This window comes from Scardinius erythrophthalmus, assembly GCF_964197995.2.
Source record: "Scardinius erythrophthalmus genome assembly, chromosome: 1".
Taxonomy (NCBI): Eukaryota; Metazoa; Chordata; class Actinopteri; order Cypriniformes; family Leuciscidae; genus Scardinius; species Scardinius erythrophthalmus.
In genome coordinates this window covers 67,498,284-67,521,375 of record NC_138221.1, presented here as the reverse complement: position 1 = coordinate 67,521,375, position 23,092 = coordinate 67,498,284, and the positions used below count along the sequence as shown (strand labels likewise).

At 37.8% G+C, this 23,092-nt stretch overlaps 2 protein-coding genes across 3 annotated transcripts in view; one reads left to right on the top strand and one right to left on the bottom strand.

Annotated features, from left to right (window-relative positions):
- hid1a (HID1 domain containing a) overlaps positions 1-15,622 on the bottom strand; it is a 39,778-nt gene extending 24,156 nt beyond the window's left edge. Inside the window, exons 1-4 of the mRNA XM_081361040.1 lie at positions 15,423-15,622; positions 8,916-9,065; positions 4,512-4,682; positions 3,435-3,557 (exon numbers count right to left, since the gene is read on the bottom strand). Coding sequence (XP_081217166.1) covers positions 3,435-3,557; positions 4,512-4,682; positions 8,916-9,065; positions 15,423-15,488 — 510 coding nt within the window. The 5' untranslated portion in view covers positions 15,489-15,622. The remainder of the gene's footprint in view (positions 1-3,434; positions 3,558-4,511; positions 4,683-8,915; positions 9,066-15,422) is intronic.
- A 709-nt stretch (positions 15,623-16,331) lies between these two features.
- LOC308686844 (uncharacterized protein) lies at positions 16,332-21,960 on the top strand. 2 transcript variants are annotated; one of them, XR_014029650.1, is made up of 4 exons: positions 16,332-16,834; positions 17,603-17,714; positions 20,571-21,167; positions 21,740-21,960. XR_014029650.1 is itself a non-coding variant. In XM_081358893.1 (3 exons), the coding sequence occupies exons 1-3, from the start codon at positions 16,818-16,820 to the stop codon at positions 20,763-20,765; spliced, it is 324 nt and encodes a 107-aa protein (XP_081215019.1). In that variant the 5' UTR covers positions 16,336-16,817; the 3' UTR covers positions 20,766-21,960. The 2 variants fall into 2 exon arrangements, 1 of the variants encoding a protein (XP_081215019.1); XM_081358893.1 differs by having other exon boundaries at positions 16,336-16,834; positions 20,571-21,960.
- Positions 21,961-23,092: the final 1,132 nt, after the last annotated feature.

Below are 23,092 nucleotides of genomic sequence, written 5' to 3'. Positions count from 1 at the left end.
CTCCCTCACACAACGGTCCCCTAGACCAGGGGTTTTCCGGCTTGGCCTTTAAAGACTTTCTGGCCGAGTTTAGCTCCAGCCTTGATCAAACTCGCCTACTTGTGTCTTTCTGGTACCTTGATTGACTTGTTCAAGTGTATTGATCAGGGTTGGAGCTTAACCTTTTAAGGGCCAGAGTTGAGAGATACTTGATTATTGGTCAATGCTAAAGACTGGATAAATGATAAAGACCAGAGCTGGTCGATGATGATGATAATGATGATGATGATGATGATGTCATGGGAACACTGATTGGCTGATGGCACCACATTAGAATTGTGCATCAAATTTCCATCCATTTGGTTTACATCGGTTAAGAAAAATTAATAAACTTAATGTGATGCTTAATGTCAGTCATACATAAATGAAAAAGGTCAAATACTTTTAAAGTCCCCCTGTGGTGTAAAATCAAGCTTTTAATGTTGTTTATGTGTCTGTGTGGTGTTTTTAATGTGCTTTAAGACAAAGCATGTGTAAGTTCATAAGTCGACACCATTGCTGAGTGTTTTCTCCTTAAAACTGCAGTGAACCAAAGACAGTCTCAAAAACACTGAAATCGCTGGTGTTTCTGACGTCACAAACTACCTTGTAACCAATCAGATCAACGTGTGACCGTCAACTGAGTGAGTGAGTGGAGGCGGGGCTCATTTGCATATTCATAGAACCGCACATACTAAATGAGGCAAGGGTGTCGAGTTACATTCAAGATAGTTTAAGGCATGAAGACATTTATTTCAAGGAAAAAATGTTTAAATATGACATTTTGGTGATCAAAGATGAGTTTTAAGGGATAAAATTGTGGACTACAAGGGGGACTGTAAGATTTCTGCTGTCATGGGTTGGTTGCACAAGGAAGCAAGTAGAGGATCCATTAGCAGCAGTTAAACTTTATTAAACTAAATAAACCAAGCAAAACACTCTGGCACGGGAAATGACAGGAGAAGAAAACAGGAGCAACACACACCAAACTTAAAGACATCAGACCATAAATAAACTGAACAGAGGGTTTAAATACACAGAGACTGAACATGAGGGAACATAGGAGCCAATGAAACCGAATTTCATTTTTCATTTCACATTTTAAACTTAATATGCCTAAATAGTTTAGTTTAGGTGCTAATTAGGAAAGTGATCTACCGCCAGCAGTCGATTTAGATATTCTGATATATCTAATATTTTGATATTTGATTTTGATATATTTAATATATAGATATATTTGATATATATATTATGAACTGACCAGAATTTTGAGACCGCAATATTCGTGAAGGACTATAATGCTCAAGTACTGGGGAGCTAAACCATTTAAAGGGGATGTCTAATGCTATTTCATGCATTCTGACTTATTTACACGGTTGAAGAGTTGGATTCTCATGCTAAACATGGGCAAAGTTTCAAAAAACCAGTTGGACATTCGACGAAGTGTTTCTGTGCCAAATACACTTACAGTTGAAGTTTTGGTAAGTTTTTTCCGAGTATGAGGTCATAAAGTCATATGGTATATATATTACATTCCTCGTATAGGCACTTCTCCTGGAAGAGCGCATGAACACACATCAACCATGGCTGCGTTTCCCATAGGCATCGTAAGCCTAAGTTGATCGTAGAGACCATTGGTGGATATTATTTACGATGCTTTTGGGAAACACAGGGAAACGCCCATCAATGCGCTTCGTTTGTTGCTCGAGAAAGACTTCACGAAATCAGCAATGTCACCAAAGACGTGTGTTTGGTTCAATAAGGTTCATTAGTTAACTACCTTAATTAACATGAATGAACAAATCTTCTTCAGCATTTATTAATCTTAGTTAATGTTAATTTCAGCATATACTAATACTTCATTAAAATCAAGGGTTGTATTTGTTAACATTAGTTAATGCGCTGTGAACTAATATGAACAAACAATGAACAGCTGGATTTTTATGAACTAACATTAACAAAGATGAATAAATACTGTAACAAATGTATTACTCATGGCTAGTTCATGTTAGTTAATACATTAACTAATGTTAACTAATGAACCTTATTGTAAAGTGTTACTGTGTGTTTTTGGTTGTTAGGGAAAGATAATCTTGTTCAGCTTCCCAAAGACGTTTTTCCGGGACAGCAACAGAGTTGTGCAAGTGTGTTTGTTTCATCACGGCATTTCGATGACAAATGTTCTATAAACAAGGCCCAGTTTGACGCTGGATTTGCAGATTGTTTGAACTGAAACTGAAAGATGAAGGGGTCCCAGTGATAAATATCCCGGTCATGAGTCTGAATTGCAGGCGGTGAGTAAAACTGCATCAAATGTAATTTATAAATCTGATAAAACTAAAGACTCTTCCAAGATATGAAGGATGCAATACTACTCTAAAGGTACTCAAGATTACCATGAGATTGGCAGAAACTGTGTGTGTTATGTGCCCTTTAATGCGTTGTAAGTAATTAGCAGGATTTTAAAATATATCTGATGTGTAATATCGCAACCAGTAGAGCCGCTGCGTTTTGAACTAGCTGTAGTTTGTTTATTAAGCGTGCAGGGCAACCACCCAGTAGAGCATTACAATAATCTAGCCTTGAGGTCATGAACGCATGAACTAACTGTTCCGCATTTAGAGCATATTATGACGTAATTTAGATATATTTTTAAGATGGAAAAATGCGGTTTTACAGATACTAGACACGTGACTTTCAAATGAAAGATTGGTATCAAAGAGCACACCCAGGTTCCTAACCGACGACGAAGACTTAACAGAGCAGCCATCAAGTGTTAGACAGTATTCTAGGTTAGGAACTAGGAAGTTTTTTGTCCAATAATTAGAAACTCTGTTTTTTCAGAATTAAGTATTAGGAAATTACTAGTCATCCAAATTTTTATATCCGCTACGCATTCTGTTAATTTTGTGAATTGATAAGTTTCGTTAGGTTTTGAAGAAATATAGAGCTGATTATCGTCGGCATAACAGTGAAAGCTAATTCCATGTTTCCTAATGATATCTCCTAAGGGTAGCATGTACAGAGTGAACAGCAGCGGTCCTAGTACTGAGCCTTGTGGTACGCCATACTTAACCTGTGATCGATGAGACATCTCATCATTTACTGCTACAAACTGATAACGGTCAGATAAGTATGATTTAAACCATGCTAGTGCATTTCCACTAATGCCAACATAGTTTCCGAGTCTATTTAAAAGAACGTTGTGGTCAATAGTATCAAATGCAGCACTAAGATCGAGTAACACTAATAGAGAGACACAACCACGATCGGATGATAAGAGCAAATCATTTGTAACTCTAATGAGAGCCGTCTCGGTACTATGGCACGGTCTAAATCCTGACTGGAAATTCTCACTGTCTGAAAACACAACTTGTACAGATGATGAGCTACAAATCTAACAGTGTTGAACTCACAGGTCTTCCTCTCTTGTGGCTTTGAACGGTGAATTCTGGACAGAAAAGCAAGTCAGCAAGAGCCAGTAGGAGAGACTCGGCCAGCGGACGCGCCCCTTCATCCTCATCCTCCATATCATCCATCTATCCAGAGAAGAAAAAATAACACTGTACTTCAACTGGTTTACTTATTACTTATAGTGTTCTTTTAGTGTTTTTATAGTGTTTTTACCTATATTCTATGACTATAATGTATCCGTTTATCTGTTTATAACAGCCATTTGGTCATAATATTTTAAATCTGATATGTAAAAAAGGTTGAAATTGATTTTCATGAAGTCGGATTTCTCCTAGAGCAAATAACCAAGCACAACTAAGACTAGGGATGCACGATATATCGGTCGCCATATCGGTATCGGCCGATATATGATAATTTTTAATGTCTTTGTTATCGGCCTGATAAGAAAATTTGTCCGATATATTAAAGTTGATAAATAATGTATAATTTCCTTCAGCTGAGACACTTCGGATGCGCACTGTTCAACATTGAGTAGCTTGAAATATGATTGAAATCTCTTCAAAAAAGGAAAATATAGGCGAGTTAAGTGCAACGCAAGTCTGTCATATCGGCTACATAAAATTATCATAAGAACATCATTAAAATTGTGTGTTTGGGACATGGATTTTAATGGTGAAACTCTTGTTTTTTGTAATCAGGCTCTCAAAAATTAGGCAAAAACTTGTATTAAGATTTATCGGCCAATATATCGGTTATTGGCTTTCAAATATAAAGAATTATCAGTTATCGGTATCGGCCAAAATGTTCATATTGGTGCATCCCTAACTGAAACACAATGAAAGTGCATACATGTGCTTGTGTGGATGTAATAATAATTATTATTATTATTATTATTGTGTGGATGTACTGTATGCTGTAGCTGAGGGACGTTCATCTGAGAGCGTTTCATAATCCTACACTGCTATTTCTGAACGCACTTAACTACAGGTGTGAAGTTACATGGATGAATGTTTCTGTGGTAGCTGATAGCACTAAAAGGTTATTATTCAGATCCTCATCGTCATGGTGGTCCTCCTCACCCCCGCTCTGCCGGCGCCAGGGATGGTGGACCAGAAGAAGCCTCTCCAGTCCTGGTCCTCGAAGATGTAGGGCAGGATTCGAGTGAGCATTCGACTGCAGTTCAGCACCATCTGCTTCTCCTTCTCCGTGGGACAACCGGACTCGGCGCCCTGAACCAGCTTCTCCACCGCCTGCGACCACACACACACACACACACACACACACACACACACACACACACACACACTCTCATGTCAGAATATATAGAAAGCTAGTATGACCCACTACACCCACACATTCACATACACACACTGAGGTGCCTTTGCACTCATGCACTTTCTGTAAAGCTGCTTTGAAATGATGTGTATTGTAAAAAGCGCTATACAAATAAATGTGAATTGAATTGAATTGGTAGTTTTAAGCGCTATTCGAACAGGACTAGTGGAGGTGGGGTAAAGTAATTATTAGCAGAGCTTCTCAGTGATGTGCATCTCAGTGATCATTACGGACAATGTCAGTAAAGATTACGGCGACTTTTACTTACAGTAAAAAGGTCCGGAAAAATTACCTCAGGTAATGCTAAATATTCCGTCATTTCCTGTTTAAAAGTAGTTTTCCACGTTTTTTTTCAAGTACGGAGACGCTCGGTTGCGTTGTAGACGCTAGGACAAGCTCAGGTGTTTTCCACACACCATTCAGATCAGAAAGAAGATCAAAAGCACTTGGTGCACTTGAGATTATTTAAAACATCAAACCGGACCTAACTGATTTATATATAGAAATATAGGTTATATGTGCTATCACATGTTATCAGGAAGCAGCGTAACACACACATGACGACAGGAGTGACGGCGGTGCGTAAATCGAGTTACTCTCCCACTTCTGCTAGTTTCACTGAGATCTCTTATCCCATGCAAATTGGCCATTAATATTACAGGGCAGGCATCCTGTGGTAATAATAACTTTACCCCACCTCTCCAAGTTAAACTAGTCCCGTCCAAATAGGGCTTAAAACTACCAATTCAATTCAATTCAATTCAATTCAATTCAATTCACGTTTATTAGTATAGCGCTTTTCATAATACACATCATTTCAAAGCAGCTTTACAGAAAGTGCATGAGACCACATTACTATTTAGAGTGATCTGTTATCAGAGGATAGTCTAGAAGTCTAAATGTCAAAATGTATAGTCTAGCAACTCTCCGTTGACTTTCGAGCTGGAAAACCCTAAATTGGGTCAGGCCAATCACAAGAGCAAAGAACGGCACTTAAGTCATTCTTAAAAAAGGAAGATGTGTTCGTAGTTTTGCCGGCCAGATATGGCAAAAGTTGAATCTATCAACTGACGTTAGCTCCGCGGTTGGGAAAACGCTCTGGGCCGGGTTTCCCGATAACGATGTATCTTAGCTCTTAAGAGCGCTTTCTACGTGCAAAGTTACGAACGCTCGCAGCAATTCCACGAGCGTTTCCCAAAAATGCACTTAACATGAACGCGCGAGAACGCGCTCTACAGTGCTACTTAAGAGTCGCTGTCCATTCGCGACGTGCTGAAATATAACCTTGTATGGAATCGTATTCTGAACGTTTAACCTAATAATTGTCATCTGTTGTGGATTAGCAATCAAGACAAGTATATATAAAGCACCTACAGGCGGAGGCACTGACTAAATGGCTGGAAAAACAAAACAAACAAAAAAAAAAAACACGAAATGATACCTTTCAAAAAGATGAAATTAATGTCCTTTTAGAGGAGATAGAGCGAAACAAAGATGTAATTTTTAACAGATTTAAAGGATTTCTTTTATTTATTTATTTATTTATTTATTCATTCATTCATTTAATTTTGATTCAAATTATTAGATTAAATTATTTCGATTTTTTTGTTTTGTTTTCTGACCTTTTTAATTATTTACTTTATACATTAATTTAACCAACAACAAAAAAGAGTAATAAAGTGTACAATAAAGTACAATCAAAACCTTATATTATAATCACATACATTTGAATAAAGCTAAAGGTGTAATCTGCCGGTTGTCCTGCAGGTGTCCTCATAAATCTGTCTTCTTACGATGCACTTGGGGATGTACGATTACTCCAGAGCACTCGTAGATCTACGAAGATTTTCAAGTGCTACTTAAGCTACGATGCTTTTGGGAAACAGACCGTAATATTAAGATCAGTCGTACGATCGTTTTTACGATCAACTTAGGCTTACGATGCTTTTGGGAAACGCAGCCCTGGTTGGTTGAAGCGCTGCAGAGGGAATTTGAAGGACAGCCGTTTAACCCGCCCCTCGGATTGAGCCGTCTATGGTGAGCTGCCAGACCCAACATCTTGATGTAGACATCTTGACTGTCTAAGTTATGTATTTCAGAAATGTACATATTTTTTTGTACATATGTACAAAAAAATCAGTTAGCTAAAAATGTATTAATTTAACAATATTTAATGCAGATACAATGAGCTCATTGAAGTAATGAATATTTGTAGAAAATGGCACTGTATTAGATAACTACACATCAAAGCAATAAAGTGTTATTTACTTTTATTAATATTTTATTTTCATATTTTTAGCTTTTATTTTTAGTTTAGTTTAGTTTTTAGTGATTTTATTATGTGCTTTTATGTGTCATTTTATTTTATTAGTTATTTTGCTATTTAGGTTTAATTTATTTTTATTTCATTTTTATTTCCAGTAAATAATTTTAGTGCTTTAGCTTAAACTTATTTCAGTTTATTGCCAAGTTAGCATTTCTAATTTTCATTTAGTTTAAGTTTTTTTCAACTAATATTTATATTTAATTTTATTTTATTTCAGCTTTATTTTAGTTTACACAGATGTTTTTAATAGGTTTAGCTAATAATAGAATCAATATCTTCAAACTATTTTCGCACAATTTTTTATTTTTATTTTTTTAGGAAATAACTTTGGCGATTTGAGTCGATGTCCCAGCAAGCACAGGTTACATTCGACAAACACAATACATTCAAACAGTACCACTGTGAAATATTATTACAATCAGTGTTGGTTAAGTTACCTACAAAATGACTTAATACATATTCATTATTAATTACATATTAATTTAACCAGTTGAACAATACAAGGATAGACATGAAACAGCTCTTTTAATTCTTTCAAATAAATAATAACTGAACATGAACTGAACTTGAAGGGAAAAGTTATTAAATTACAATATTTTAATTACTTAGTAATATATTAAACCAAACATTTTTTTACAAATTAAAATAACTATTTTCTATGTACAGTAAAGTGTAATGTATTCCTGTGATCAAAGCTGAATTTTCAGCATCATTTCTCCAGTCTTCAGTCACATGATCCTTCAGAAATCACTCTAATATGATGATTTGATGCTCAAGACACATTTATGATTATGAAGTCCAAAAGAACAGCATTTATTTTAAATAGAATCTTGCATTATAATATAGTCTTTACTGTCACTTTTGATCAATATAATGCATATCATATTTATTGAATGTTTTATTTTTTAAATATTACTGATGCTGAACTTTTAAAAAGCAGTGTATACAAAACCATATCATATATATAAAGCTTTTATTGTGAAATGTTTTGTTCATGAAGTCTTTTGTTAGACATTCACACAAGTTTAAAACACTGTGAAATTAAAACAGAGTACATGTGCACACAAGCTAAATCATTTCCAAATAATGTGTCACAATAACACTTACATTTACAATTAATCATTTAGCAGACGCTTTTATCCAAAGCGACTGAGGAGAACAATAGAAGTTAGCACTTCTCTCTCTCTCTCGTCCGCCAGCATGTGAGCCTGAAGACTATGAAGATTTCTAATCATGTTCTCTCTCTGATGGGCAGCCTTAAACAGGAAGTGCCAGGATTGAGACAGGAAGGGGAAAGTAAAGCTGTTTCCTGTCCCACCAGCAACTTCAGATTCTCACAGTCTCTGCCTAGTATTGATGAGGCACAATCTCTAATGACGGTCACACTTTATTTTACAGTGGCCTCGTTACACTTGTTAGATGTAATTACTGTGTCACTTTAAGTTAAGAAATTAAAAGTTTAAGTAAGCATAACTTGCAGATTTTTATTTTGTACTCATGCATTATAATTGCTCTTAAATTAAAATATTTGAGTAAGCAAATTTATACAGATAACTTAAAATTATCATGTAATCTCAACTTAAATATTTGTAGTAGTGAAAACTTGGCTAGCTTTAACTAGCTAATTCAGTAAATGCTACCTTGCGTATTGGTAACGCAATGCTTTGATAGCATTATCATAGAAATTGCTGAATGAGAAAACGAAGATGAACGAAAGTCTTACGGGGTTGGAACAACATGACGGAGAGTAATTACTGACAGAATTTTCATTTTTGGGTGAGCTAACCCTTTAAAGTCACAGTGTAGCAGGTGTGGTCTATACCTTGTAGCAGAGTGTTGCCAGATTGGAGGGCGACTCCTCTCGCACGGCTCTGATCTCAGCGGCCGGCACCAGCGCGAACACGTCCTGGACACTGGTGGCGCTGTCCGCCCAGAACTGATCCCAGAACGCATCGTCTGTGGCCTCCACGGGCTGAGGAGGGGGAACACACCGGTTTAAAGGGGTGGTTGAGTATGATTTGACTTTTCTAACTTTAGTTAGTGTGTAATGTTGCTGTTTGAGCATAATCAACATCTGCAAAGTTACAACGCTCAAAGTTCAAAGCAAAGGGAGATATTTGCTTTTACAGAAATCTCTGTTTAAGGACTACAACAAACGGCTGGTAGAGACTACACCACACTCCTTCCGGGTTAGCGACATCACCAACCCTAAAATTTACATAAACCCCGCCCCCTGAACACGATTTATAGATTATCAAGACAGAATATGCTAATCGGTGACTAGAAGATATCTACACATAAACTACATAAATTCCTCAACTAACCATTCAGAAATGTTGTCACTTCTTCTTGAGTCGCTTCATCTTTCTGGCTTCGGTTTGAACATAAAAGGCTAAAAGTTATTGAAATTTTCAGGACTGAGCTGTTGAAGCTCCGCCCCCTGCGCCGGGAGCAGCAGCTCATTTGCATTTAAAGGGACACACACGAAAACTGTGTTTTTGCTCACCCTCAAAAAGTGACAATTTTTATAAAAATATCTGTGGGGTATTTTGAGCTAAAACTTCACACACACACTCTGGGGACATCAGAGATTATTTTACATCTTGTGAAAAGGGCATTATACCACCCCTTTAACATGCATACAAATCCTTTCAGACTTGTAGGGCTGAGCAAGTATGGGCACAACTCTTTACTGTACCTTTTGCTTTTTATTAGTACTTCAAAAAGCCTTTTAAAGGTATACATGTGAATTAAACGTGGCACACTGGCCTTCATCATCACAGTATGCTAATGACTATCATCAACACGCTGATGGAGGGCTGTTGGGACACTCCAGGCACAGGACGGTTCTGTCTTCACAGGACGAATATAAGGCTTTCAACTACATACTGTTTATTTACTAACTAGTGTGTTCTACTATGTAATTATGCCATGTTTGGTCTCATCTGACAGCTTATAAACTGAACGGTGGTGAACTTAATAGAGATTTTAAAGTATCCTATTCTAGGTACTATTGCTTAAACATGCATTAAGGAGAATATGTTAATGTTCTTCTCCCCCTCTCGATCTCCACACATTTGCCTCATCTTTTGGTTTCGGTGTCGGCATTCCTCTCATGTTCAACAATGCTTTGCTCAGGGTATAAGAAGGAAAGGTAACTGTTGATCTTGGACCTCATACTGAGAAAGGCCTCGTTTGCACAACAGTTTGTATTTTATACAGTATATTGTTCCACTCTACTGTCTGTATATTTACACATGTGACTTAATAAATAACTTTGCCTGCTTTAAAGGCTTTGAGAATCTATCCTTTTATGAATGATGATGTTTAAAGCTAAAGTGATTTTAACTTTCGTTATCTAAATGTTCAGGTTAAATCCTACGTTTGTTTTCCTATCAGTTCTAACCTTTACCTTAAAAGAGAAAGAGGTTAAAGAATAACAACAACTTTAACGGAGTCAGATTAATATTTGAATTATACACGTCATCCTTTTGTTGTGATTATTGGTTCAGAATAGCAGCGTAAGCCTCCAGCCTTACAGACTGAAGCAACAGCTGGGCTGAGCCCAACAATGAGCGCAGAAACCACATCAATATTTGATCAACAGCTCAAAATACTGATGCAATCACTGGCAGAGCACAGGAGACAGCTGATCATTTCACATGGCCAGGTTATGGAGAGTAAAGTGTAGCGACAGCAGCGTCTCGCGGTGTGACGCTCTCATCGAAACGCTGTTTTAAACAACATTTTATGAGCTCACACTAATTAAAAGACTAAACTGAACATTTCCTTGAACCTAACGTTTCATTTGTCGCCTTCCTTTATACAATAGATAGGGTTGGGAATCGAAAATCGATTGAGGTCAGGAAACGGATACTTGTTATAAAATGACATTTTCAATTCCTCTTATCGATTCCTTTGTGAGCATTTCAGTGTTACTTTAAAGCATTCAAGCGCGAGAGACTTGTTTTCATGCGTGTGTATCAGTGTATTGGATCCGTGCAGCTCTTAAAGTGACAGTAGCCTAATATTCCTGCTGCCGTCTCTATAATAACTAGGGCTGTCAAACGATTAATCGCGATTAATCGCATCCAAAATAAAAGTTTGTTTTTACATAATAGCCTACATGAGTGTGTACGGTGTATAATTATTTTCTATATATAAATACACATACATGCATGTATATATTTAAGAAATATTTGCATGTATATACTGTGTATATATATTTATATTATATATAATTTATATTATATATAAATATTTTATATATAAATAACACATTTTCTTAAATATATATATGCATGTGTGTGTATTTATATATAGAAAATAATGATACACCGTACACACACATGTATTATGTAAAAACAAACTTTTATTTTGGATGCGATTAATCGCGATTAATCGTTTGACAGCCCTAATAATAACACTAATCAAACAACAAAAGACAGAGAGAAAAGTCACTCGTTCTTGACTGAATAACTTTTGTAACAATAGTTGTAATGTATATTTCATTTATAAAGTGCAGTGTTATTTTACATTTGATTACAGTTCCTGCACGTGAACACCTGAAAATCTTAAAACACTGTTTATTTCAATCGTATCTTTGTTCAGTTGTATCTTTTGTGGCGATTATTTGTTCTTTTTTAATTACTGAGTGTTTACTTGTCTTTAATAATGCTTGACATGTATATTAGTTAGGCTAGTTGTTTTTCTATGGTATTTTTAAACCACAGACAAACGTTCTTTAGCCTTTTTGTTCATATTCAGCTACAATTAGGGTAAGTGTACCCATTAAGCACATGTACCCTTTAAGCCCACTTTCAACTCTGAAGTCAAATTAAAAAAAGAGAAAATAATATTTTATGTTGCTTATTATTTTAACCAGTCCAGTGATTTGTTACTTCCCTGGCATTTTTAATTGCATACCAATTACATTTGGCAATGTTGAGTTAACCCCACCCATGTGCATGCTTTGGTGTTTCGGGACCCTTCAGAAATCAACACATTTCAGCAATTTTCAGCCATTTCTTTGGTAACTACAGTGATATTATGTCAAATAAGAGATAAATGTATTGTTTTTTGTGTATGAACAAATAGTACTTTATCATTTTATATAATTTTCCTTTAAATTGAAAGATGAGTTTTATTAGCTTGCGTTCAAAGCTTAACTCTAGGTCAAACCATTAGCCTTACAGAAAGATAGACTGCCAAAGAATTAAGCATGTGAACTGCAAACAATGAATGTTTTGTGATTCATTTTACATTCATTTACAAATAAATGCATCATAAATTGTTTTGTAGAGAAGATTATTTTTAGAAATGAACTTTTTTTTAAGATGGGCTTAAATGGTACAGTGCCACAAAACGCATGCAAACTAGAGCCAACACAAGCCAACTTTGAATGAAAAAAACTTCACATTTCTCAATGTGGGCACAATGAAAATTACAATGATACTTAGTCCACAGTATATTTAAGCTCCATGCATGTATTTGTTAACATATCTTACATTTTTAAAGGAAAACATTGTCTTTTTTCACCATTACTCACTGTGGAACCATTTAAGCCCACCTGATGTGTTTCAGTGAGGAATCCCTCTAATTGCAAACTTTGATACATTTTATGAAAGTGTTTAATGATAACATGTCTTTGTGTGCTTTTACCTTACTAACCTTTTATGCTAACCTTACTTACACACAAATTACACATTCATTCAAATGAGATAGAGCCTGTTTTGTCCTAAAGTCCTTTATGTATAACTGGGCATAATTCGGGAGTCAAGCTGAGTTAAGGCTTGCGATTCAGGACATGGAGAGCTCCCAGAGGGACCCTACATTCCCCACAGTCCTGAGCCCCTGGGACTGTTAGGGGGGCCCACTAGGAGCCCAGAGTATGGAGCCCTAACTCAGCTTGGCTCCCGAGATACACCCGGTCAAACTTCCAGCTTGACTCCAGCTACAACTCCAGTCAAGCCGAGTTAAGGCTCCAGACCACCGGCCACTAACACCAACCCCTCCCACCCAGGGCTCTAATCAAACATTAGCAAAAGGATTTTTTTTAATACTTCCCTGTCACTGAATAAATATATTGATGTTTTAATTCTTTAAAATCATTGAATTTTTTTATATTTTGTGAATCAATGATGATGTGGGCTTATTTGGAACACATGCGGGCTTAAATGGTGCCAAAAGTACCAATTAAGCCCATGCCGGACTTCTGACTTTATTCCTAAATTATCTTAATTTTATATTCTAAAATGTACATCAACTACTTAATATAATTTCAAATGAGAGATTAATCTTGCATTTTAACAAATTATATTTCTTATATACTATGTCAATATCTATGAAAAAAACCTAAACTTAGATTTTGGTGGGCTTAATGGGTACACTTACCCTACATGTTTTACAATAAGACTAAATGTAAACAATATCTAAGTTTTTTATTTATTTATTTTTACCTTATTGGAATCGGAATTCGGAATCAATAAGAATAGGAATCGATCAGCAGAACTGGAATCGGAATCGTTAAAATTCAGACGATGCGGAAGTTTCCAGAAGTATTTTTCCCATAGGGATTTGAAAAAAAGTCTTCATTAAAGAGTTAATGTTATTACAAACTTTGATCTGAAGCAAAAAAGTATTTGAAAATCGGACAAAAGTACAAAGGCACAAGACTATGAACTAAACGGCTTTAGTGAGGGAAAGAACTACAATCCCATGAGGCTTTGCCAACACCATAATCAAATAGAAAAACAACAAAGGAATATAAAACTAGCCTACTCATTCATAAATACATTATATTTCAATTTCATACACAAGTATATTGAGAATGTAGGAAGATCTACTCGATTACGTCATTCGCAGTGCTTCATGGGAGTGGGCGGAGCTAACAAGATCTTTTGGAGCATGTTGCTTGTTTTGACTCTCTGATTGGTGGATTTTAGTGTGGCATCATGGGTAATGTAGTCTTTCACCAGGAATTCTGCCGTTAAACCCGATTATTTTAAAACTAAGTTGTAATAATGCAGGCTGACAGCTTCAGCAGAAGCAAATACTATCGCTTAACAAGCTCACAGGCTAATAAGTTATTAAAAACCAGTTTCCCTGTGGAGAAAAGTTTTACTTCCACTGCTTTTTCATGCACTGGTCAGTTTTGAGATTTTGGGCAATTTGGCTTTTCAGATTTATGGAAAAAAAACTTCCAAAATGCACTTTTAACTGTTTATTTTATTGCATTTGACCTGGTTTGATTCTGTATATTTTCATTACAGTGCATATCTTTAAAGGTTGTTTTCTCAAATTGAGTTTTCAGAAATCTTCACTCACTCACTAAACTTTAGTTTTATTCTTATCAATATTCAGAGGGGGTTTGTCATATTGAACATTTCTTAATTTGCCTGATTTTAATCAACATTTTATTCCAAATCATAGTGATTTTTTTTCTTTCTTTTTTTCTGAATTATTTCCAAAACATCCCCTTTTTTTAAAACCTTTGAGACTGGTTACATCGGACGTTCAGATTTCTGTTCTGGAAATATATGCAAATTAGTGCCTATGTAATTAGATAATGCTTTATTTGCACATTCAAACATAATTTCAGAGTAATACAAAACATGTTTGCGATCTCAATGTAATCAATCAACTAGGGAAGTATGGTGATACCTATTTGTAAAAAAAAAATTTCATCCTATTCCCCTGGGGTATTTTGTCTTAATATTAAAATATCTTTGGATGATTGACAGTTAAAAAACTTAAGACGTCACGACATTATTGGGGCGGGGTCTAACATACGTCATCTATTTTTCCCCAACATAAAACAAAACTTATATAAAAAAATAAAAAATAAACAATCTAAAATAGATTAAATAAATATTTAGCATTCATTTATTTAGCAAGGTTTATGCTTAAAAACTGAAAAAAAAAATATAAACGACAAAAAAAAAAAAAAAAAACACACTTATCATGCAATTTAGCCCAAGCCCAACGCAGATTTATCTTTAAAAAATGTCTATCGGTTAGATTTTTTTATATATATAATATTATAATACAGTTTTGCAGTACAATTAAATATTTTACAAAGTTCAATATGAATGAGCGACAGAAATGCAGATTTTGACATATCACATGACACCTGTCACACGCACCATTATTCTGAATGAAACACCAGTGCACCCCTACACACACATATAAATATATAAATGCAGCATTAAGGTTGTATATGTTTATAATAATTTTCTGTGAGGTCTCGCGGTCCATCTGGAAACAAACACGCACGCGCGCGCGCGCGCTGCTGATAACCGCCTCGAATAACAGCAGCAACGACACAAACCTGTGTTTTTGTGGTCAGCTGTATCACCGCCTTCCTGAAATTCAGCTTCGAGTCCGTATTTCCCATTTTCTCCTGATATGTAGGTTTAATGATGAGGCGCAGCTCTAATCCCCGTCACCTCCTCCTCTCTGTGTGTATGTGTGTGTCATCTGCGGAGGCGGCGGGGCTGCGCTAAACACACACACTTCCGGCACGAGCATTTCATATTCCTACTATGGGAAGGATTTTCTCATGAATATTAATTAGGGGGAGGTTTCGTGAGACCATTAGGCGTAACTGATTGGTTAAACGGCAGGCCCTGAGTCAGCTGACTCCTGAATATTACCGTTAGTTTGGTTACGTAACTGGACGCCCCAGAAAGGTTACTAAGCAACGTCAGTCGGCTCTCATTCATATTCATGAGCCAGGCCTCTGCCTAAATAGACATAGTAGGATTAATAAATTCCAAACGCACTAGGCAGTTGCTAGGAAAACACTGTTTAGCACATTCCCCTTTGTATCTTTTACTTTTTCACAGGCATCGCATTTTCCAAATAAAGTATAACGTAATCGAAGTAACACAATTTCCGTGTTAAATAAATAATAAATAAGTAAATCAGCCTTCCGATAAAGCAGATTCTTAAAAAAAAATCCGTTTATTTTCGTGTTTACATTTGAATACACGTTTGGAGTCACGATGAAAACAGTGCATCAGCTGTTGTTAATGTGATCACGTGCCTCACGCGATGTTCCCGACCGCAATATTTGGAAAATGCCCTTATACATCGTAATAAGTTATAACTGCATGGATAAAATCATAAAATACAAATGTATTCTTGAATAGGAGAAGCGCTCGCGCACATAAGGCGTGATGTCATCACGCGATCAGCCAATCCCGCACCGCCCTCGTGCTTTACAGGCTCGAGTTTCGCGCATGCGCAGTGGCATGTAAATAACAGCATCCGCGGTGGTGGTGTTTTTGTGTCGCGCAGGCTCTTTAAAATAGACGAATAGCCGGCTTATATTCACAAAGAACCTTATTATATCTGCTACGTTCATGAAAGTACGACTCCAAGAAGAATAGAGCGTTAAATCAGTCGAATATCCCGCGAGGATTCACAGCTAAGTTAGTGAAAGTGTCAGTTAGCACACAGCTATGATAAAGACTAGCCGGATGAGTTTGAGTCTGACACGTTTATGACGGTTTAATACGACCTTCGCTTGTTTTCTTACATGTAATTTAGTGATTTGAACGCCATCGAGCCGCTTTGAGCGCGTGTGTGTGTGTGTGTTGAGCTGCTAGCAGAGGTGTGCTGAAGTGTTGAGTGTGTAGCATGACACAGCAGGCTGTTGATCAGAGCTGATCCAAGAGATCAATAACACACGCGAAGAGACGAGATCGTGGCATTCACAGACATGCTGACAGAAAACAGGTGAGAACACACACTATCACGGCTAAATAACACGACATGTGTAGTAACGTTAATCCCAGAGGTGTGTCTCTTTATTCTCCGGGTCATACATGTTGATTCACACACTCAGAGAGAGGGAATATGCTGGATTGTAGCATTCATTTCAGAATTAAGAAACTTCATATGCAATTAAGCATTATACACATACATATTATCAATTATCAATACAATTATTCAGACGCCAGATATCATTTTTCACTAGTGTGTGCAGGACACTATAGTTCATTTATGTAAGTGAGGACAGCAAATAAAGTAAACTGTGACATATTATACCCAGAAACTCTTCATACAGTGACTACCAGAAACATTTATACAAATTTGGGACTAAAAATGATTCAGACACTTTGAGCTGATCATGTTTTGCTGAAGTGTTTTTTCTTTAATTGCTAATGCTCTTTTCACACACAGACTGAACAAAATGAAGCATTGCTTGGTAACTGGTTGATCTAAACTGGTATTATCTAATTGTGTAGTTAAATTTAACAGCTGACAGATATTCAACATAATTCATCTGAGAGACAGTCTAACAGAAGGATGGACAAAACCAGTGAAATATCCACTGATTCTGAGTCATATTTTAGTACCATTGTCTAAACTACAGCGAATAAACTCTGATAATGTGAGAGATGTTGAAGGTGTCTGAATACACTTTAGTTTGACTGTATATATTGTGGTTGATCTACTAATGTGAAGCTGCTGTTGTTGATCATCTGTATTGATGTTGTGAAGGAAACGTCAGCGCGCTGAAGGTGATGATGAAGAAGCTCAGATGCCTCAGGCCAAAAGACTGAGTTCGGCCCTCCAGAGCCCTGAGACGGGCAGGGAATCATGGGAGTCGGAGGTACGAACTGAAACCTCTTACGGACACTGCGGCATATGATATGAAAATATTAAAATATACAGACTTCTCCACTGAATATTGCTCTAAATGTTAAAGAGTAGCAGAGTCCACACCACTACAACTATAACAGTAACGGCACAGAGGAACCATATCCTTGGAGTCACTTTCAGTGATAAAACATTGACAGCCAATCAGAATCAGTCCTGCTCTGAGGACCTCAAGCATTTAAAGTGGCAGACGACAAAATCACGGCACACACTCAGAATAAACACAATGATATTGTGCCTCGGTGTGGACGCTGATATAGGAATCGCTCAGTTCATCAGTGAGGTCATGCCATGACGTATCGATCTTATATAAGTCATACTAGAGGGTTTTACGAGTGGATGAAAAGCTAATGATGAGTTAAATTTAGGATGCAATATTAAATATTTTTTATACCATGATTCTGATCTGACCTTTTAATGCACAGCTAGTTCCAGTCAGTTTAATCACCGTTCTGTATTAATGTGCTGTTTTCATTGAAACACACACACACAGAGAGAGAGAGAGATCAGAGATTGTTGTGTACACACAGAGACGTTCAGGAGCACAGAAAATGCTATAATTAATAATTCATTCATTTGAAATGCATGTAATCTTACGCACTACTTTATCTCTGATTTAAAGCGGGCGTAATGCTAACGACATGACCCTCAGTTTAACCCTCCCAGGCAAATATTACAGCTTTAAACGGTCAATGCTGGTGAATTACCATTATATAAGCGAATATTGTCACAATTTGCACTGTGCAAAGTGATCCAATCATAAACTGTTTAGCATTCTCCTGTTTAGATCTGAACAGCGAGTTGTTTCAGCTACCCTGCAGTGTGTGTGTGTGTGTGTGTGTGTGTGTGTGTGTGTGTGTGTGTGTGTGTGTGTGTGTGTGTGTGTGTGTGTGTGTGTGTGTGTGAGCGCCACCAAGCCAGAAATGGACCTCAGGGCAAATAACTTAGGAAAACAAAATGTATGTTTAAATATTAGATTAAAAAAACTCCCTATGGCTTGTATAGTAACACAGTTGATAAAGGAAAGTGTGGGAATGGCATCGGGACATGAAACTCCGAACATAAACCAAAAGACTATAGAATAACACAAGACGCGTCACTCGTGTGGTTTTGAATGGGGAAAAGTGCATCGCTCCATAGAGAGCCTAAGCCCCTCCCCTTCCGGTCGACCACCATGGGACCTTATTCCGGAAAAATATTGTATGGTAGTCAATGGCGAGAGACAACAAATATGTTGATCTCGTTTGAATTGTGCCCTGATTTACACATATGATGTTTGTCAATATAAAAGATACATTTTAAAGTCAAGAAAGTCCCAGCTTGATGTAAAACTGCTGAGGTATAAGACTGTGAAAATACGTAATTACAAAGACTACAAACCCCGAAGGCGCACATGCGACATCATACCTTTTCTCTCAATGAATGAAGCTAACTTTACTGAAGCTAACGTCTGTCATTTTTTCTATAGTCTTACATTATAATCGTAACGTTACACCGTCATGCCCGAGTGTTTTGAGCCAGAATACACACATACGAGCAACGGATCTTGTAGTGCGAGACGAGAGATGCAGTTCATTGAGCGATTTACACATAAAACTAAACGTTAAGGGCCGTACACACCGGGACGAATATCGGCGTGTGTTATTCGCCAGCGTTTTTCAACGCGTTTTTTGTGTTCACACCCAAGCGATTTTCGCTGACGATGAGCCGACTGAACATGCAAATTCATTCCCTGACATTAGATGGCGCTTAATACCACTCCATAACAGTTCTCTTTTATCAAGATGTTTGTAGTCGCTGTCGCGTTTGTCACAGTTCTTTATGTTCCGACACCAACGAGACCAGCAGCTCTACATTCATCTGGCCTTGCATCTTCCTCGTCTTATTTCTTCCCGGCAGTGTTTAGACGCTACTCGGCATTATTCTTCTTCGCCGTTACGTATGTGTGCTCGGCAAGACCGTTTTGTGTTTGAGCGCCCCCAAGTTGTGTTTTACTGTAACTTCAGAAGCTCCAGACACGTGAGCAAAAGCGCCAATCTCATTGGTCGGATAGTTTTTGACGCAGCGCGTCAAACCAAAAAAAACGAACCCGAGGCGTTTTTTTTAAAAATGACGCTTTTACGCGTCGGTGTGCACACTCACATTGGCGCCCTTTGTTTAGTTACGAGGTGTTAAACGTCGGCGAATATCGCGCGCGAAATTCGTCCCGGTGTGAACAGGCCTTTACTCTTCTGTTTTGACAAACTGCGACTTTCTTGACTTTCATAATTATCTTTTAAATTGACAAACATCATATGTGTAGTTCAGGGCACAGTTCAGACGGAATAAAAAGATAAGTTGTCTCTCGCCATTGACTGCCATACTTATTTTTTCCGAAATAAGGTCCCATGAACCGGAAGCGGAGGGGGAGGGACTTAGGCTCTCTATATGGCGGAATAAGTCCCGCCTCCTCAATAAGAGCCAATCGCTGATTGGTAAAGTCGTCGCAAAAAATTTCGTTTTCTGTCATGATTCGAGCGTTTAGAAACAAAATTTATGAGACAGTTGTCAGATTTCACTGGTGATTTCAAATAAGAGATTTAATCGTAAGTTGGCGAATATTTTCGGAGTTATGTTATGTTTCCCCATCCAAAGAGATAAGATGGCCGCCGCGTGAAATGACTCGTCTTAAAGGGACTTTGGTAATATTCCTACGCCAGAAGATATAGTCCCTGACAAATGGACCAAAGATCTCTGTGATGTACGTGTGGCTTTAATAAGGATGGGATGTTGTTTGCTGACCTGATCTTGTGGTTCTTCTTCTTCACAGTCGTCCAGTAGCGAGAGCTGGATCAGCAGTCCGGATCAATCCGCCACCGGCAGCAACAGTGGACCGGACCTCATCGGGCCCATCAGTCCCATCAGTGCCTCCAAGGACCCGCTGTCCTACCAGCACATCAACCGAGTCCTGCGGGAAGCCCACTTCCACAGCTTACAGAGCCGAGCCCAGGCCAAGCACAGATGACTTTCAGGAACACACAATCCCAGAGTGTCGTCAGGAGTACCGACGTCGGCACCGAGTCGCTGCTGAAGTTTAAAAAACGAGACGCTTTGAGCGCTGTCGAGCGTAATCACAAACACCTCTGATTGGCCGTTGTGTTCATGAGCTCGTCGGAGTTGTCTGTGCTTGGCTACAATGATCAACGCACGGTGATGAGCGTCACTGATGTATGTTTACAACATGTTTTTGAAGCGCTGATCATTGTAGCCAATCACAGACATATTTGATGAGCGTGCGAGTATACCGGCCAGTCAGAGGTGTTTATGCTTCCGCTCAACAGCGCTCAAAGCGTCACAGTTTTAAAATTTCGGTATCAGTGCCGAAGTCGGTACTTTTGACAACACCTACAATCCCAGTAGCGACAGGGTAAAACCTCTTCATCTCCATCCTCATTCAATCCTGCTTTCCTCTCTCTCTCTCTCTCTCTCTCTCTCTCTCTCTCTCTCTCTCTCTCTCTCTCTCTCTCTCTCTCTCTCTCTCTCTCTCTCTCTCTCTCTCTCTCTCTCTCTCTCTCTCTCTCTCTCTCTCTCTCTCTCTCTCTCTCTCTCTCTCTCTCTCTCTCTCTCTCTCTCTCTCTCTGTTATTTTGAAATGTCATCGGATGGAAAACGCGCCCTGGTACTGTACGCTCTCTGACTAACTAGAGCACAAAAGTGTTCATTGTAAGCAATAACGGCTTGACTATGATGCAAACTTTTGTGACTTTCACACTGTGTGGTTTTTTTCAGCTGTGTTGAGGATAAAGGAACATGTTAGTGGGGGGGGATTTGCACTCGTTGATCAAAAAAATATCAATTCGGACCACATATAGCAACTCAGCCGTGCACATTTTTAGATGGGAGGCATTAAACATGGCGGAATATTGTGTTGATTAGTTTGCAGTGCTGTAACGAGTGCGTGAAGAAGTGATTTCCTGCTAATCTCGACACCGTTCTGCAGGATCTCTCGCCTCTCAACCATCCGTAGAGCTGGTTGCTCATCCAGGCGTCAGGCCTTCGAGACCCTGCCGAGGTTTTCTTGCGTGCTGTTCGAACTCAGATTGCATTTTAAAAGATTGTTGTTTATTTTTAACTATACCTTTTTGTATGGAAAGATGTACATTTACATTTTACATTCAGATCATCTACATTTCTAAATAAAGATGGATGTTCTTAAGCAAACTTGTGTTGTACTGTTTATTTTTTGCTATTTAAAGAATTAAAATTTCCTGATCATTTACTCTCCCCCACGTCATCAAAGATGTTCATGTCTTTTTCTCTCTTCAGTGGAAAAGAAATTAAGGTTTTTGAGGAAAACATTACAGGATTTTTCTCCATATAATGGACTTCAATGGGGTCCAACGGGTTGAAGGTCCAAATGTGAGTTTCAGTGCAGCTTCAAAGTCTCGACACGATCCCAGCTGAGGAATAAGAGTCTTATCTAGACAAACCAGCGGACATTTAGTAAATAAATAAACATTTATATACGTTTTAACCACAAATGCTCGTCTTGCACCAGCTGTGATGCGCCACACATTACGTAATCACTTGAAAAGTCACGCGTGACGTAGGCGGAAGTACAGATCTAGTGTTTTACAAAGCGAACGTGCAAAGACGTGGGAATCTGCATTTTCAGTGATATCTGTAATGAATTAAACCTTAAAACCCGGACCTTCCTATGAAAAGACTTTACAGTGATGTATCTTTCTGTCTGATTTTTAAATAGCTTTTTGCTTCAAATCAAATGTTTATTTATGGAAGAAATGAATTGGAAAAAGTGTGCGGTCACTGTTGCGGTCTTTCATACACGACTCAATACACCACAGAGACAACGGGGGGAGAATCTGCCTTTTTCTGGATGTGTAGTGAATTATATCTCAGTGCCAGACCAGGCATTAATGAGAGACGACCTGTGCTTCGAGGAGTTGTGGGAAAAGGTCACTTTAATTAGAGCACTACACGTCCTTGTCTTGTCACATTGGGCTGCATAACAGATTACATATATTAATGCGCCTCTGGTAAGAGCGGCTCCCCGTCTCTGCGTCCTCATTACGATCCTGCTGAAAACACCGGCCTTGCTTCCTTTCTCCTCTGCAAGCGCATGATAGATGTGTACACCGAAAAAAAAAAGAAATAAAAAGTGGTTGGGTTATCTTTTTAACCCAAACGTTGGGTTAGACATATTGGGACACTATGTTGGGTCATTTTTAAAATCGTTGGGTAATTACTAGTAATAAGCCAGCTATTGGGTTAAATACATATGCTGTATGTACACTTATGTATTTTGAATTTTAAGTACACTACCTACATTAAA